General features: G+C 54.5%; 3 protein-coding genes across 5 annotated transcripts; all 3 read right to left on the reverse strand.

Moving 5' to 3' along the window:
- Nucleotides 1–542: 542 nt before the first annotated feature.
- On the reverse strand, nt 543–2546 carry APOC2 (apolipoprotein C2). 3 transcript variants are annotated; one of them, XM_045531468.1, is made up of 4 exons: nt 2212–2546; nt 1455–1522; nt 1133–1292; nt 543–756 (listed from the first exon to the last, which is right to left on the reverse strand). In XM_045531468.1, exons 2-4 carry the CDS (start codon nt 1507–1509, stop codon nt 666–668), a joined length of 306 nt encoding a protein of 101 aa, XP_045387424.1. In that variant the 5' UTR covers nt 1510–1522; nt 2212–2546; the 3' UTR covers nt 543–665. The 3 variants fall into 3 exon arrangements, with proteins under 3 accessions (XP_045387424.1, XP_045387423.1, XP_045387425.1); XM_045531467.1 differs by lacking the exon at nt 2212–2546 and adding an exon at nt 2084–2108; XM_045531469.1 differs by lacking the exon at nt 2212–2546 and adding an exon at nt 1944–2032.
- A 393-nt stretch (nt 2547–2939) lies between these two features.
- On the reverse strand, nt 2940–4694 carry APOC4 (apolipoprotein C4). Its single transcript, XM_045531470.1, has 3 exons — nt 4548–4694; nt 3337–3466; nt 2940–3119 (listed from the first exon to the last, which is right to left on the reverse strand). The coding sequence occupies exons 1-3, from the start codon at nt 4621–4623 to the stop codon at nt 2954–2956; spliced, it is 372 nt and encodes a 123-aa protein (XP_045387426.1). The 5' UTR covers nt 4624–4694; the 3' UTR covers nt 2940–2953.
- Nucleotides 4695–11981: 7287 nt separating this feature from the next.
- On the reverse strand, nt 11982–14348 carry APOC1 (apolipoprotein C1). Its single transcript, XM_045531471.1, has 4 exons — nt 14265–14348; nt 14025–14102; nt 13468–13594; nt 11982–12177 (listed from the first exon to the last, which is right to left on the reverse strand). Exons 2-4 carry the CDS (start codon nt 14080–14082, stop codon nt 12129–12131), a joined length of 234 nt encoding a protein of 77 aa, XP_045387427.1. The 5' UTR covers nt 14083–14102; nt 14265–14348; the 3' UTR covers nt 11982–12128.
- Between the last annotated feature and the right edge of the window lie 2813 nt (nt 14349–17161).

Genomic DNA, 17161 nt, shown 5'->3' on the forward strand with positions numbered 1-17161 from the left:
GAGGCAGGAGGATCGCTTGAGCCCAGGAGTTCAAGACCAGCCTGGGCAACATAGTAAGACCTTGTCTCAAAAAAAAAAAAAATTTAATTAGCTGGTTGTGGTGGTGCACACCTATAGTCCCAGCTACCCTCAGGGCAGGAGGATTGTGTGAGCCTAGGAGTTCGAGGCTGCAGTGAGCTATGATCGTGCCACTGCACTCCAGTCTGGGTGGCAGAGCGAGACCCTGTGTCTAAAATAAATAAATAAATAAAAATTTAAAAGTGTCACCCCAGAGCCTGAACACTGCCAGAGGCCACTGAGGATTGCTGTATCCGTGATCTGTCATTTTACAGATGAGAAAACTGAACCTCAGTAAAGGGCCATCTCTAGTTGTCATTAATGGTTAGTTATTGTCATTATTCACCTCTTTATTTCCTGGACCGGGCTCCAGGTTAGGGCTACATGCATACAGTAGGCACTCGTTAAAGGTGGGCTGGACTGAATCATCCCTCCATCTTGGTCCCTGAGTCCTCAGACAAGGAGCCACATGGAAGAGAATAAACTTGGGTTTTGGGGGGTTTGTTTATTGATAAGAACTCAGAGTTGGGAGCAGGCTGGGGGAGGGGGGCGAAGTCCGCTGCTGGGGCAGGTCGTGAGCTCCAGGGGTGCTGGGGCCTGGGTGGCTGTCACTGGTCTCCCTTCAGCAGAGAGAGGAGCTGGTCAGTGAAGATGCCTGCGTAAGTGGTCACAGCTGCTGTGCTTTTGCTGTACATGTCCCTGGGGAGAAAGGACAGAGGGTTGGAGGGGGGAGGCACTGGGAACAGGACTTCTGAATCTGAGGGGGCCAGGCCTGGGGAGAGGGGCCCCGGGCTGAGAGCGGAGGAGGCTGGAGGGCCCAGAATCCTGTGTCCTGCGGGAAAAGGTGTCTGGAAACGAAACTCCTGGATCCCCAGGTAGACAGGGCTGGGCTGGCAGAATCCCGGGTTCTGGTGGAGCTGGGAGCTGGAGGGCAAAATACTAAGGCCTTGAGAAGAATATAAGCTTGAACCTGGACCCCTGGGGCTGGGGGAGGACGGGCTGGGGCCTGGACTCCTGAGTCCTGGGTGCAGTAAGTGTCAGGGGCTGGGCCCTGTTTCTCCAACTCAGGTGCTACCTGAGTTTCTCATCCACAGTGTTCAGGTATGTCTTCTGATACAGGCCCCGGGCGGCTTCCTTGGCTGAATCCCAGTAGCTGGAGAGAGATTCCTGCATGTGGGTGAGCAGGGTCGGGCTGCTGGGCTCATCTTGCTGGGGCAGCAGGGCCCCCTGGACCTCTGCAGGGGGAGAATGTGTCAGGGGAGCCGCTGGGGCTGCAGCAGGGGAAACAAGGCAGGAAGGAGAGGAGTGGACAGAGGCTTGGAAAAGGACTAGGCTGGGAAGATGCATGAAGCTCGTCCCCCTCCTGAAGAGCCCCCTCCCCCGCAGCCCACACTCACCAAACCCCAGTACCAGGAGGACAAGAAACAGAGCCAGGAAGAATCGGGTCCCCATGGCGTCAGGAGACCTGGAACACAGAGGGGCCGCTGGAGGCATCTGTTCCTGCAGTCCCACCCCACGTGGGGAAGGGGCTGGGATTCCTCTCCTTCCCCCGCTCCTGCCCAAGTCAAGTTCCTAATGCGTTGACGTGGACGTGGCCTTGGGCCTCACTTTCCAACATTCTGTGATTCTATCCTGACTTTAACATTTTAATTCTGTCATCTCATTCATTCATTCACTCCAGAAGCCTTTCTTGGGCACCTCAACAGTTCCAGGCCCGGCGGTGAACACAATAGAGGCCCTGCTGGCTGCCTTTTGCTAAGATCGAGTCGGTGCAAGAAGGCACTCTGCAGACACGGTCACGAGCCCACCCTAGCCAGGTGCGTGTCCCCGTGCTGGGCGCTGCTCTGCACCAGGCCTGGTCCTCCCACCGCCCGTTCAGTCCTCACCCCAACTCCACACGGGTGGCCCTCTTGGTGACTACTGTGCGCAGGGCACAGTGTCACCACCCACACTTTGGAGATGAGGAAACTGCTGCAGAAAGAGGTTGAGAAACGACCCAAGGGAGAAGGAACAGCGTGGCAAATACCCTACAGTGCTGAATTCTGTGATTCCAACACAGGCTTCCGACGCGGTGGCTCTGGCCATGTCTGATTTAGCAATCTTTGCCCCTCCCTGCTGTCCTCCCCGCCTCCCCTGCTGCGGCCCCTCTCTTACCGGACACTGGTGGGCTGTTCTCACTAGCTCCAAACGGCCAGAGGGAGGCTTTATAGCTCGAGAGGTCCACCTCCCCTCCACCGTCTGTGCTCTGGGCCAAAGTCCTGGCCAACACAACCGCTGAGGGGGTGGGTGGGGGCAGAAAGGGCAGTGACATCCCCCAAGGTCGAGCCACAGGGAACCGTCACTCTGAAACCTCACCGTTGAGAGAGACCGGCTGGGTTGGGGGCTATGGAGGGGTTGGGGGTTCTGGGCGTCCACACCAAGAACAGATCTGAGGTCTGCATCCACTGGGAATGAGGGCAGAGCTCTGGGCAAGGGGCCACCATGGCAACCTGTGGACCCCCACCTGCTCTCCAGCCGGCACCCTCCTAAAATCGAGCACCTTGAAGTCTCCCACCCCCCCACAAGCCCACAATGAGGTGGTCATCCTCTGACCCCTTTCTCCAAAGGCTTCCCCCTTTTGGTTGTCACCTCTTTTACTCATTAACTCCCGGGAATAAATGGGGTGGGGTTATCTCTGGCCATGTTGGGGACAAATCCAGACAGGGACACAGATAATAATTTCTTTATTGTGTATGTTGGGAGAGGTATGAATATGAAACATTTTTTTATAGCTGGGGTCTTGCTCTGTTGCCCAGGCTGAACTTGAACTACTGGGCTCAAGCAATCCCCCCGCCTTGGCCTCCCAAGTGGCTGGAACTACAGGCGCTCAGTACCACTTCCGGTGTATATGAACATTTTAATCCTCGTCCTTGTCCCCACAGAGAAGCTTGGGGCACAGGTTGTGGGCCTGGTTCAGGAGGTTGTCCTTGGAGCTGAGGAGCCAGGACTTGGTGCGAGGACCCAGGTCCCTCAGGTGATCATCATAGTAGGTTTGCAGAAAGCCCGGGAAGGTCCCGGGGTCCCTGCAGGAGAGGGAACATCACAGTGGAGACCTCAGCTACCCCCAGGGGTTCTCTGCCCTATTCACCCCTTCCTCCCTATGACCCAGGAGTCCCTGCTCTCAACTCTCACTGTCCCCTCCTCTAAGACCTGGGGATCCAGGCCCCCAGCCCCTCCTCCCTCAGACCGGGGGTCCAGCCCCAGCCCCTCCCCGCAGCCCAGGCGCCAGTGGACACTCACCAGAACCACTGCCACCTCTCTCTGGTCTTGGTCACCAGCGGCTCCATCAGCTCCTTCACCCGGCTCCAGTGACTCTTCTTAAGCTCTGGCGGGGGAGTCGGGGCTTCTAGAGGCACCTGGGTCTGGCACGCTGGGTGGAGCCGGAGGGCACCTTGGCTGGGCTGGGACCCCAGAACCCCCCTCCTTCCTTTCCTTCCATGCTCATCCCAGGGGCAGCCCTTGCTGGTGCTCTGGCCTCGAGGCTTCACCTTATGTGTCCCTCTGCCCTCCTCCTCCTTCAGCCACCGGTCATCTCCTTTCACCCTGTGCCTGCGATCCCTCCTGTCCCCGCTCCTTCTGTAACTCCTCCCCCTGTATAATCACAGTCCCCTCCTGATGCCTGCTTTTGCCATCTGATCCTGCTGCCCAGGAAGGTCCCTTGCCCCCTTAGTTCTCCTGTGACCCCCCCACACTGTGGGAGCTACCTCCGCAGACAGTGGAGGGAGAGCACAGGGTGACTTTCTGTCCCCTGGCGTGGATGTTGGCTTAGCAGAAGGAGCTGTCGGTTCCTGCTGCTGGGCCAGAGTTTCTGCCACTGGTTGGCTTCCCAGCACAGATCCGGCAGGCCAGCACCCCGGCATCTACGCAAAGCCTGCAGAGCCCAGCCGTCACACGGGCACACATAGACACGCTCGGACAGAGACACCCATGTGACCTGCTGTGTGCCTCAGCCAATGACCTAACCTCTCCAAGACTCAGTTTCCCCTTCCGTAGAATGGGATAGTAATAGGACCTACCCCAAGGCGACTGTGAGAATTGAGAGTTAATGCATATGATGCACTTAGGATGGTGCCTTGCACGTTGTAGGCACCATATACGTGTTAAATACAAATTGAAATGCGTGTGAGAAAAAGACACACACACAGACCCCCCCCACGTGCCCACACAGTCCTCTGAGTACACGCACCCCATAGAGACTCACGTGCGCACATACACACGCACGGTCAAGGACATACATGTTTACCACGGCTGCATACTCTTCTGCCTGTACATATACGCTCACAGGTGACAACTGTCATTTGTGCCAACCCCACAGTCACACTTCACCCTCAGCCACTGACACACACACTCCCCGACACAAAGCACACAGGCTCCATCCCCACATGACACACAGCCGCATCACACCCCACGCAGGTGTGGGTCCCCACGGCCGCCCACCCTCGTCTCCTCACCCACGACATAGGCCAGGACCAGGACACAGAAGCAGAGGGAGGGCGGGACCCGGAACCTGCATCTAAGGAGCGACATTTCTGGGGGCTCCGTCCCTCTGTCCCTCTGTGCTCAACTCTCCAGGCCGGGGGAGGGAAAGCTGCACTGAGCAGGGCCCTCCCCTGGCCACCTCCCCACGCCCCTTGGCAAGGACTTTAGAGAGAAGGGCCCAGGTGACAGTGACAATCAGAGGCCGTGCCTGTCCCTACAGGCCTCCCTCCCTCCCACCCTCTCAGCACCCTGGCCTGACAGAAGGTAGAAGGTTCTTTGGGCTCCTGCACTGAACCAGATCTGAACCCTGGCTCCACCTCAAGTGACAGCTCCCTTTGCAGGCCTCAGTTTCCCCCTCTGTAAAATGGGGGCCACAGTCCACACTTCAGGACATTTAACAACATGATATAATACAAGGACAGCTTTTCCCGTAGAGCCTGGCAGCGTGCCGCTCGCAGATCACAGCTGTTACTATCTCTTTCGTCTCTAAGATTCCTTAGCCACTGGGCTACAGAGGCAGGTGCATGGTAGAGCCTCAGCAAGGCCAAAGCGATGATGGCAGGACAGAGCGACACAGTTTTGCGTCTCCAGCCTTTGTCTCTTGCCTGGTGGGCTGGAGTCCAATCACCTCTGAGCATCCCTTGAGTTCTGAATTCCAGCTTTTTTTTTTTTTTTAATTTTAAAATTTTTATTTACTTTTTTTTTTGAGACAGAGTCTCACTCCATTTCCCGGGCTAGAGTGAGTGCCGTGGCGTCAGCCTAGCTCACAGCAACCTCAAACTCCTGGGCTTAAGCGATCCTACTGCCTCAGCCTCCCGAGTAGCTGGGACTACAGGCATGCGCCACCATGCCCGGCTAATTTTTCCATATATATTTTTAGTTGTCCAGATAATTCTTTCTATTTTGAGTAGAGACGGGGTCTCGCTCTTGCTCAGGCTGGTCTGGAACTCCTGAGCTCAAACCATCCACCCGCCTCGGCCTCCCAGAGTGCTAGGATTACAGGTGTGAGCCACCGCGCCCAGCCCTGAATTCCAGCTTTTTCTCTTGGCCTCAGGCAGACCTGGGCTTCAAATCCCCTATTCCTTCTCCATGTGATCTGGGCAAGTATGTTCTTTTCTGTGGGCCTCAATGGTTCCACCTGTGAAATGGGGGTGAGAATAAGCAGCTGCCTCCTGTAGCCTGTGTGAGGGCTGGGTGGGGCCTGGGCAGGGAAGCTCCGGGTGCACGTGGTAGGAGTCGTCAACATCAGGCTGGGCCCGGTGCTGCACAGGATGAAAATGAGCCCTTTTCTCCTGGAGGGGCCAGCACACCGCGGGGACATGGCTTGGCCAGGAGACCGTGCCCTGGATTCCTCGGTCTAGGGTTGCCAGACAAAATGCAGGACGCCCAATTACATTTGAATCTCAAATAAACAACACTTTCTTTAACATAAATGTCCCATGCAATATCTGGGCATTATGCAAAAAATTATTTGCTATTAATCTGAAATTTAAATATAACTGGGCGCCTTGCATTTTTCTTTTTAACTTTTTTGAGACAGGGTCTCGCTCTGTTGCCCAGGTTGGAGTGCAGTGGTGTGATCATAGCACACTGTAACCTCCAACTCCTGGGCTCAAGCGATCCTCCCGCCTCAGCCTCCTGAGTAGTGGGACTACAGGCTTGAGACACCACACCTGGCTAATTTTTGAAATTTTTTGTAGAGACAGGCTCTTGCGATGTTGCCTAGGCTAGGCTCAAGCGATTCTCCCACCTTGGCCTCCCAAAGTGCTGAGATTACAGGTGTGAGCCACCGCACCAGCCATCCTGCATTTTTATGTGCCAAATCTGACAACCCAATTAGAGGAGAGGCGGAGAGGGATCGCTCTTCGTCTTTTCTCCCATAAAAAGAAAAAAAAATCTGACAACCCAACCTTGGCCACAACCTGAACAACTGTGCAGGACAGTCTTGACCTGGAGGCCTCCAGCCGAATACGAATATGGCCCATCCCAGCGGCCCCAGCATGAGCACAACAGGTGTTCAGCAGATGTTCCCTGGAGTTCCTCGCTAACCATAATCAGTAAACAAAGCACCCAGCATTTCTGTTTGGGATGATGAAAACATTCGGGAAATGAGGAGTGGTGACGGTTGCACAACCGCATGAATGTACTTAATGCCACTGAACTGTACACCTAAAAACGGTTACAATGGTAAGTTTTATGTTATTTATATTTTACCACAATAAAAAAACAGAAACAAAAACAAACTCACCATGTGCTGTGTTATGAAAAACAGCTCCGCGAGGCATTCAGAGCCTGGTGTGACCTGGTGCAAGTTGCTTAACCTCTCTGGGCCTGTTTCTTCATTCACGTGTGGGGGTCAGGGACTACCTACCTTGTGGGGTTGCCCGGGAGGGTAAAACGCACCGTGCACCTAAAGTGCCGCAAAGGTGCTCAGTCAGCACCACCTGGTGTTTATTCCGCACGTGTTTCCCTAACACACACCGTGCAGCAGGCAGGGCCTTTACGTGATTCATTCACTTCATCATCACAACAACCTTAAGAGGTGGGCGTTTTTATCAGTCCCGTTGTACAGATGAGGAAACTGAGGCTGCGAGGGTGGGGGTGTGGCCATTTACCGATGACTGATGACTGTGCAACCAGCAAGTGGTGGGTTTGAACCAGGACCCTCTCCCGCTACCTAGCCAGGCCAGGACAGCCCCTGCCTTGCCCTCCCCGAATCTAAGAAGGCCAGAGGGACGTTGGAGCAGGCCGGGGCGGAGGCGTGGAGATCTCTGACCTCTGACCCGGTTCCAAGGTCAGCGGGCTGGGAGGGCTGCGTGTTTGCAGTTTGTTTGCTGCTTGCAATGTTTGCCCATCTCAGGGACAGGAACAGGCTGAAGGTCGTTCTGGGTGGACTTCAGAGGCAGCTCACAAACAACCACTTGGGGGATGGGAGCAGAGCAGTCAGAGGAGGGAGTGGGGTGGGGGCAGGGCCTGGAGACCCCTGTGTGCTTCTGAGAGCAGGGAGCATATTTGAGATTGCAACTCTGTCTCCTGCAAGTCACCAGTCCTGGCCACCACCACCCCAAATCACCCTCATCTCTTTCTCTCCACCCCAGAGTCCCTGCACCATTCCAGACCCCATCCCCACGCCCTGTGAATCCCTGCACCTGCCTCCCCTCTAAGAAGAAGCTGGGGGTGATAAAGAGTTTGAAATGTCCCCTCCTTCTCTTCTTTCTGCCTTCTCTCTGGGAGATCGCCATACATTTTGAAAAATTGAGACACAATTCACATTCCATAAAATTCACCCTTTTAAAAAGGTGTGCAATTCAATGGTTTTCCCTATATTGGCAAGGTTGCACGGACATCACCATCTAATTCCAAAACATTTGCATCATCCTGAAAGGAAGCCCTGTAACCGGTTGTGGTCACTCATTCCCTCCTCTCCCCAGCACAGGCAACCACATATCTGCCTTCTGTCTCTGTGGATTTGCCTGTTCTGAACATTGCACATAAATGGAATCGTGTAACACGCCGTATTTAGTGACTGGCGTCTTTCACTTAGCATGTTTTCTTGGTCTGCCCATGCTGTAGCATGTGTCAGTACTTCATTTCTTTTTATGACTGATCGATATTCCACCATATAGACACACATATATGTACACCAGATATATAATACACTATATGGATTTGTTCATCCATTCACCAGTTGATGGACGTTTGGAGTGTTTCTACTTTTTGGCTATTGAATGAAGAATACTGTGAACATCTGTGTTCAAGTTATCGTGTGCACACGTGTTTTCATTTCTTTCAGGTGGCTACCTAGGAGTGGACTTGCTGGGTCACGTGGTAACTCAGGCTAACTTTTGAGGAACCACTGAACTGTTTTCCAAAGTGGCTCCGTTCATTCATTGTCGTGTCCAGTTTTTCATTCATCTGTTTGTACAATAAACATTCATGGGAAAAAAATCATGGTGCTCATCATACTCGTCCCCGATTCTCTTTGGCTAATTCTGAATCGTCTTTCAGGTTTCAGATCCAACGGCCCTTCCTTCAGGAGGCACCCATGACCCCCTAGGCTGGGCCAGGCACCCCGTGGAGTCCCCCATCCCTGCCCTGCCCGCTGTGGGGTGTGTCTGCTGTGGGTGGGGCTGCAGCGGCTTCCGCGTGTCTGAGCGTGTCTGAGCGTGTCCTCCCACGCCTGAAGAGTGAACGTTTTTATTTATGCATCTGGGACTCTCTGGGTGTCTCTTTCCTGGTATCATCAGGGACTCTTTGCTCTCCAAAGTCCCAAAGGTCTGTCTGTAAACCCGAGAAGAAAAATGTATTGGCTCTAAAGTATGAAATAGACGAGGTTGGGAGGATTGCTTGAGCTCAGGAGTTCGAGGGCAGCCCGAGCAAGAGTGAGACCCTGTCTCTGTTAGGAAAAAATAAATAAATAAATAAATAAGGAAAATCACAAAATTAGACTTAATGAATTCATGAATGGGTGATAAATGGTAATCAAGTATCTGCCCATCAGCTGGTGGTCAGTGCAATGGAAATGTTCATTTATTGATTCAAGAAGTATCCATTGAGTTCCTACTGTGTGCCAGGCACCGTTCTAGGCACTTGGGGAACAAGACAGTCTCCATGGACCTGACATAACAGCAGGAGACAGTAAACAAGTAAATGAATAGATATGATATATCAGAGGGTAATAAACGCTGAAAAGAAAGGCAGTCGAGGACATAGAACAATATGGGGGAGTGTGATGTGCGGGGGCTGATTTTTGAAGAGACCTGGAGGAGGTGAGGAGTGAACCAGGCAGATATCAGCACACCTGGGGGAAGAGCAGCCCAGGAGGAGGAAGAGCAAGTGCAAAGGCCCTGAGGCAGGAGCCTGCCCAGTGTGTGGGAGGAGCAGCGAGGAGCTGCTGGTGGGTGAAGGGGTGAGGAGAAGGAAAGGGTGCTGGGGAGCTGGCAGTGTCCAGCTGGTAGACCTTGGCAAGCTCTTTGGGTTTTACTCTGAGGGTGTCAGTCAGGAAGGTTCTGAGCAGAGGAAGGACACAATTTGACTTGTGTTCTAACAGGAGCTCTCTGGCTGCTGAGTGAGGAGAGATTGTAGGAGCTTGGGGCATTGATTTGGGAGGGTGCAGAGAGTTGTATTTGTACATTTATTTCCCACCTTTGTTCTTCAACCTCACTCCCGTTCCTTTCTCTCCTTAAGCATCCTTCAGATGTGCTTAGAGCATGTTGTCATACATTAAATTTTCTTTTCTTTTCTTTTTTTTTTGAGACAGAGTCTCACTCTGTTGCCCAGGCTAGAGTGAGTGCCGTGGCGTCAGCCTAGCTCACAGCAACCTCAAACTCCTGGGCTTAAGCAATCCTTCTGCCTCAGCCTCCCAAGTAGCTAGGACTACAGGCATGCGCCACCATGCCCAGCTAATTTTTTCTATATATATTTTTAGTTGGCCATATAATTTCTTTCTATTTTTAGTAGAGACGGGGTCTCGCTCAGGCTGGTCTCGAACTCCTGATCTCGAGCGATCCACCTGCCTTGGCCTCCCAGAGTGCTAGGATTACAGGCGTGAGCCACCGCGCCCGGCCTCATGAAATTTTCTTTTTAGGTGTATGATACAGTACTGTTAACTATGGGCATGATGTTGTACAGCAGATCTCTAGAACGTGCTCATTGTGTATTACTGAAAATACTGTGTATTTTTATTTTATTTTATTTTTTATTTTCTTCTAATTTTATTTATTTATTTTTTTTTTGAGACACGGTTTCCCTCTGTGGCTCAGGCTGGAGTGCAGTGGTGCGATCATAGCTCACTGCAGCCTTGAACTCCTGGGTTCGAGCCGTCCTCGATCATCCTGCCTTGGCTTCCCAAGGTGCTGGGACTACAGGCATGAACCACCGCGCCTGGCAAAGAGTGGTGTTTTTTGGTTGTTTTAGTCTCGTTGCCTGTGAGCTCGAGCCTCTCTTCAAATACATGTGTGTGTACTCTCTCCATGACACTGCTTGTCTGTCTTTCTCGTCCCGGTGCATGTACTGGGCCTCCAGCCTGAGAGCTTTGCTGGGGTTTATGAAAATGCTTACACCTGAAAATTAAATTGATTGACTTCAAAATACTAGAAAAATGGCCAAGTAAAAATGAATAACTGTTTGATTAAATAGGTACAGAAGGCCTGTAATCCCAGAACTTTAAGAGGCCAAAGTGGAAGGATCGCTTGAAGCCAGGAGTTCAAGACCAGCCTGGGCAACATAACAAGATCCCATCTCTAAAAAGAAAAAAAAAACAATTAGTCAGGTGGCATGTACCTGTAGTCCCAGCTACTTGGAGTCTGAGTCAGGAGGATCGCTTGGGCCCAGGAGGACGAGGCTGCAGTGAGCTATGACCGTGCCACTGCACTCCAGCCTGGGCAACAGAGGGAGACCCCATCTCTTAAAACAAAAACAAAACTAAAAATCAAATAAAATAAATAGGTACAGAATACACCCTATGCCAAATAGCCAACCTCAGTGCAGACTCCTCATATGGATTCGATTTAATGAAGGACGTGGGTGCATTTTAATAAGCTTGCTGTGATGCAAATGAGCCCTGGGCCCCGGCCTGTGTGTACGGGCGCGTGTGGTGTGTCCAGCAGGCTGACTCAGAGAGGAGGAAAATGAGTAAGAATGCGGCCCTGGAACCCCTTGCCTGGGCTTATATCCCAGCTGTATCCACTTTTGGCCGTGTGACCTCGGGCAGGGCAAGCCACTTTAGCCTTCTGTACCTCAGTTTCCTCATCTGCCTGTATCGTAACTAGTTCTACATTGGGCTGTTTCTGGGACACAGTGGTGACAACAGCCTTGGCCCTGCTCTTCTGGGGCTTTCAGTCCAGTGGGAGAAACAGGCCAGTCCCTAGAGCACTGTCTGTGATGACCTAGAGTGGGCAGGACGGGGATGGAGGTGCTTGATCCAGCCTGGGGGGCAAGGAGGGCTTCCTGGAGGAGGGGACATTGGAAGTGAGACCTGGAGGGTGAGGATTGTGTCATCTCTTTCAGGGTTCCAGCCCAGTCCTACCCTCACCCTCTTCTGTAGCTCCACCTACCGTGTGCAGCGACGAATCCAACCCAGTCCCTTACCCGACCAAACCAGGAGTGTGTAGCACAGTGACAGTGCCAGGCTGGGGGTTCAGTCCAGTTCTCCACTTCCTGGCTGTGTGACCTTACACAAATGATGTCACCTCTCTGGGCCTCAATGCCCTTATGGGATTATCAAGGCCCAGCTCACAAGGTTCTTGTGAAGATCCTCTCGAGATCATGATGTTAAAACATCCTCAGCACACGGCAAGTATTAATAGTTTAGGCTCAATACATCGGAGTCCTTGCGATGAGTCCCTAAGGCGCAGCCCCCATCCTCCCCCGCCGCGCCTGCTCCACAGAGACGAAGCACTCAGAGAGAACTTTCTATGGGAGTTTTATTGGTGGCGGGTTGGGGGGTGGGCGGCAGGGACCTGGGGCATCCAGGAGGGAGTCTTGGGACAGGTGCTGGGAGTGGGAGACTTCAGAGCCCCTTCCCGGGCTGTGGCCCTCCGGGTGTTCAGGATTCAGTTGAATTTCTCCTTCACTTTCTTGAATGCCTCTGAAAACCAATCCCTGGGGGGAGATGGGAGAGGAGGTCACCGTGCTGCCACCCCCCAGGGTGTCCAGATGGTACCTCCTCTCTGGCTCCCTGATCTCCATGCCCACTGTCTGTGGGACTAGGAGGATAGCTGGGCTGGTGGCCCAACTTCTGGGCATCAGTTTCCCAGATGGATGGAGCACCCGGACTGGCTTTCAAGGCTGCCATCTCGTGCCACCAACACTTTCTCCAAGCCTGCTCTTGCCCGCTGTCCCTTGCTCGTTCAAAGGCATTTTCCAGCCTCCCTGCCTTTGCCCAGGCTGTTCCCCTTGCCTGGAATGGCACCTTCCCATGACACCTGCAGATCTTCCTGCCACAGGGCCTTTGCCTCTCCCTCTACAGGGACTGTTCTTCCCAAGCCTCGGCCTGGCTGCATTTCCCTAATCAGCCAGTGTCAGCTCCTCAGGGAAGACCCAACCACCACCGCTAAAGGAGCCTCTCCGGAGTCCTTGGCTGTCACACCCTGTTTTTTGTCTTCACAGCCCTTAGCTCTATCTCTACTCACCTCTTGGAAATCCTTTATTGTCTGTCCCCTCCCCCCTCTTAGAAAGTCACCTCTCTGGGGGCTGAGACTTTATCTTGTTCCTCACTGTTTTATCCCACATGTTGGAACAGTTTCTGGCACTTAGCAGATGCTCAATAAATATTGGTTAATGAATGAAGGACTCTCTAACTTGCCAGGGGGAACAGATGTTGGTTAAATGATGCCTTGCAGATCCTCGCCTTTACTTGCCCTCAGAACCACCCATTTTACAGGGGAGGAAACTGAGGCACGTGGGGATGCCCCTCTCTCAAGATCACACAGGGAGTAAGGGGGTCTACACCAGCCTGTGGACCCAGGTCCGTCTGACTCCCAAGCTTGGGTCCTCCATTGTCCTGCCTCAGCCTGCTGAGCAGCAGGGACTACACATGCGCACCACCACGCCCGGCTAATTTTTCTATTTTTTGTAGAGACGGGGTCTCACTCTTGCTCAGGCTGGTCTCAAACTCCTGGCTTCAAGTGATCCTCCCACCTTTGCCTCCCAAAGTGTTGGATTACGGGGATGAGCCACTGCGCCCCACCAGAACCATCTTTAAAATGTGGCCCGGATAGGAGTCAGGGAACCTGTCTCCGAAGTCTGAACACCTTGAAATCCAGCTGTGTGAGCACAGGGACGTCGTCAGCCTCTCTGGACTCAGTTTTTTCAATCAGTTAATCTTGGATCATCCTCCAGGGCTCCCCCCGGCACACCCCAGACCACCTGGGCCCTGGGAAGGGGTCTAACCGGGTCTTGGTAGCAATGTCGCTCTGCTTGATGTGCTCAATGGCTTCCCGGGCCTTGTCCTCCATGGTGTTGCCAAACTCCTTCAGCGTCTCCAAAAAGTCAGGGGCCGCCTGGGCTGGGGCTGGGCCTGCCAGGAGGATGGGTGGGTGGGCAAAAATTTGTTATTGGGAGCCTTTAGGATGTGATTCTTGGGGATCACGTTGTTAGAATGGGGGGATACGGGAGTGGTTGGATGGGGATCAAGCTCCTGGGGATTGGCTTACTCAGCACTGGCCCCCACCCTGTGTCACCCTTTCAAGGCTGTAGAAGGAGGACAGCCAATCCCAGAGGTGGAGGACTCAATGCATCATCAGTTGCTAGGGCTCCCCTAGGCAGATTTGCTGCCTGCTGGGTCGCCATTTAGAGACCCTTGGGACCCACCTATCCACCATAGACACGGCAACCAGGACACGGAAGGGGCCCCGGAGTTCTCAAGTATCCTCTGAGCCTGACCCCCAGGTCTGCGGCCAGCTTTGCACTTCCAAATCTCAAACTCCCCAATTCTGTCCCAATTTTACCTTCCAACACCATTGACAGCACCACGACCAGGACCGGGAGCGACAGAGCGAGCCTCATGGTGGGGCCGGAGGGGCACTCTGCAAGCAGAAGCAGGGCTGGGGGTGATCGGTGGCACCTCTTCTCCCTCCCACCTCCCTCCACTCCTTGTTTTGAGCCCGTGTGTGTGTGTGTGTGTGTGTGTGTGTGTGTGTGTGCGCGTGTGTGGATTGGGGGGGTCCCTCCGGGCACTCAGCACCAACCTGGATCCTCGCTGCCTGCTGCCCAGCACAGCTGCGTGAGAGGTCCTGGCCCGCCCTGGACTTTATCAGGCTGTGGTGGGGGCGGAGCAGGTTCATCTATCTCCCTCCTCCCAAGCCTCTCCCCAGCCGCCAGCCTCCCTGTGCCCACCCACCCTTCCCTCTTCTGCCCCTTGCTGGTGGGGGTTGGGGGTGAGGTGGGGCCCGGCACAGCCCTTAGGCCCAAAGCCTCATGCTGTTCAGCACCCTCCTCTCCAAATCTCCCTGCCTTTGGGGTCCTCAGCCTGCCAGAGCCCCTTTGCCCACTCAAGGGACAGCCTTCAACCCTCTCCGTGTGGCCATCTCCCCTCAGGGTCTCTCTTCTCTCTAACTATCCCCTCATCCTCGCTGTGTCCCCAAGCCCCCTCATCCATCCACCATCCCCCTTCTCAGCAAGGCTCCTCAGCTCCCCCAACTCTTCCTTCAGGTCGCTGGGGTCCCCCAGTCTACCCCACACTCTTACCCACCCCCGTGTCACCTCCACTCTCTTTCTCTGAACCTCTCCCCCATCCTCCTGCATCTGGAAGCACCCCAGACCTCCCTGATGTCTTTGGGCTTTTAACTTTACGGTCCCCAATCTCCCGTTTTTTGTTGGGGGGGTTAGGGGGTCTCTTCAGCCTGTCTAAACTGCAAAAATCTCAGCCGAGCGAAGCTCTCAGTGTGTGCCCCTCCGGCCCTCCCACTGGGCCTCCCCCACCCCCTTCCCCTGGCTCCCCCCGCAGTGCATCTGCTCTTATTCACCCTCCCAGGCCCCTCCTGGCACCAAGCCTGCCCCTTGCTCCCCTTCCACCTCCACATCCGTCCCCCGGGGCTGGAGTCCAGCTTCCCCCTTCCCCACCAGCTGCCTTTGACCGCTAGTGACCCCTGGCAGCTCTGTGGGAGGGTGGCCCCGGCCCAGCCCAGACTCTAGGTCAGCTGGCCTTGTGTCCCCCGGGACCACGTGTCTGACTGGGGGTAGGGAAACGGTTGTGAAAGGGACCGCACAGACAAGACCCTGGCAGGATTGCAACATCCCTTTGGCCAACTCAGAGCCTCTAGTCCCTGTCAGCCCCGGCCCCCCACTTCCCGGATGAGCCCAGCACTCCCCACACATCCACCCAGATGTCTGCCCCCCAACCTCACAAGAATAGAATAACAACTCCCTGCTTTTCCAATCTCATCCTCCCCTCAGCTGGAGGGGTTTCCAGATGGGGAAACTGAGGCACAGCCAAGAACATCGAAAGACTCAGTGAGAGGCTAAGGGGGGGGCTCTTTGTCCCTCCCCTTCCCAGACTCCAGGCTGTTTCTCTGGATCCCTGCTGAGGTCAGCCCCCCCCCATGGCACCCCCTGCCAGGCTTTGTTCCAGAACCTCCTTCCTAAACCCGTGTCCCTCCTCTAGCTCTGACGGGGGCTGCAGTGAGGTAGGGCACCTGTCCGCTGAGAGGACCTCATATGTGAGAACTCAGGATTCAGGTCTTCATGATTTACTTCTTCAAGTGGGAGATGCCTCCCTAATTGCCATCTGGGGAAACTGAGGCTCTGAGCGGGCACACCGTGAGTCAGCAGCAGGCCCAGCTGACTGGGCCCTTGCCTCTAGCCCACTGCCCCTTCCCCTCCTCACTCAGCCCTGTGTGAGTCATTTCGGGGGGAGGGGAGCCCGCCTCTGCAGGGGTGCTCAGAGCAGCGCCAGGGGAAGCCCGCAGTTCAGGGTGTGCAGGAGCCAAACAGGGCAGAGGGATGTGCGGAAGCTGCCGGCCAGGCCCAGGAGCGACAAGCTCAAGTCCTGGCCTGTCCCCTGTTGGTGGGAACGCTGCCCTCCATCTCTGAGAACTGAGGGGGTGGGAGGGGAGGAAAGTGCCAGCGGCTCCCAGGCTTCCACCCAAGCTTCCCTGCCTGAGCGCCAACCCCCGCCTCGGCACCAGGCCTGGCACAGGCTCTCCCGGTCGGTGCCGCTCCCTTCCCTCCCCAGCCTGGATCCAGCACCCAGTAGGCTTGCTGGGAAAGACAAGAGGCCAACACCACAGCTGGGGGATGGAAGGCTCCAGAATGAGGATAGAGGCTGGAGGCGCAGCCCAGAGCGGGTGAAGGGACTAACTCAGCAAGACAGAGTGGTGGAGGGACAGACCCAGTTACAGGAGGGGGGTGGGCAGAAAGAAACCAGCAGAGGCCCAGGCCAGGGAAACCGTAGGAGGGAGAGATAAGATAGAGGTGGAGGAAAACAGGAAGTCAGAAAGTGAAGCCTCCCAGGGAGAGCAGCAGAGGCAGAATCAGATAGGCCTGGAGGAGAGAGGGAGGGAGAATGGTGGGGGGAAGAAAAATGGCGCTGGTCAGGTCACGTGGGGTGGCAAGGACTCCTGGAAGCAGGTGGTATTAAGACAGGCAAACTGAGGCTCAGGCAGGTTTGGTTTTTAGCTCAAGGTCATCAGAGGCAGCAGTAGGATTTGTTCCCGAACCCACATCTCAGAGATGGAATGGAAAGAGGGGCAGAGGCGGGGCGTGGTGGCTCACGCCTGTAATCCTAGCATTCTGGGAGGCCGAGGTGGGAGGATCGCTAGAGGTCAGGAGTTCGAGACCAGCCTGAGCAAGAGTGAGACCCCCGTCTCTACTAAAAATAGAAATTATATGGACATCTAAAAATATATATAGAAAAATTAGCCGGGCATGGTGGCACATGCCTGTAGTCCCAGCTACTCGGGAGGCTGAGGCAGGAGGATTGCTTGAGCCCAGGAGTTTGAGGTTGCTGTGAGCTAGGCTTACGCCACGGCACTCTAGCTCGGGCAACAGAGTGAGACTCTGTCTCCAAAAAAAAAAAAAAGAGGGGCAGAGACAGAGAAGAAACGCAAAAGCCTGGCGCGGTGGCGCACGACTGTAGTCCCAGCAC

This window comes from Lemur catta, chromosome 19 (genome assembly GCF_020740605.2).
Source record: "Lemur catta isolate mLemCat1 chromosome 19, mLemCat1.pri, whole genome shotgun sequence".
NCBI classification, from domain to species: domain Eukaryota; kingdom Metazoa; phylum Chordata; class Mammalia; order Primates; family Lemuridae; genus Lemur; species Lemur catta.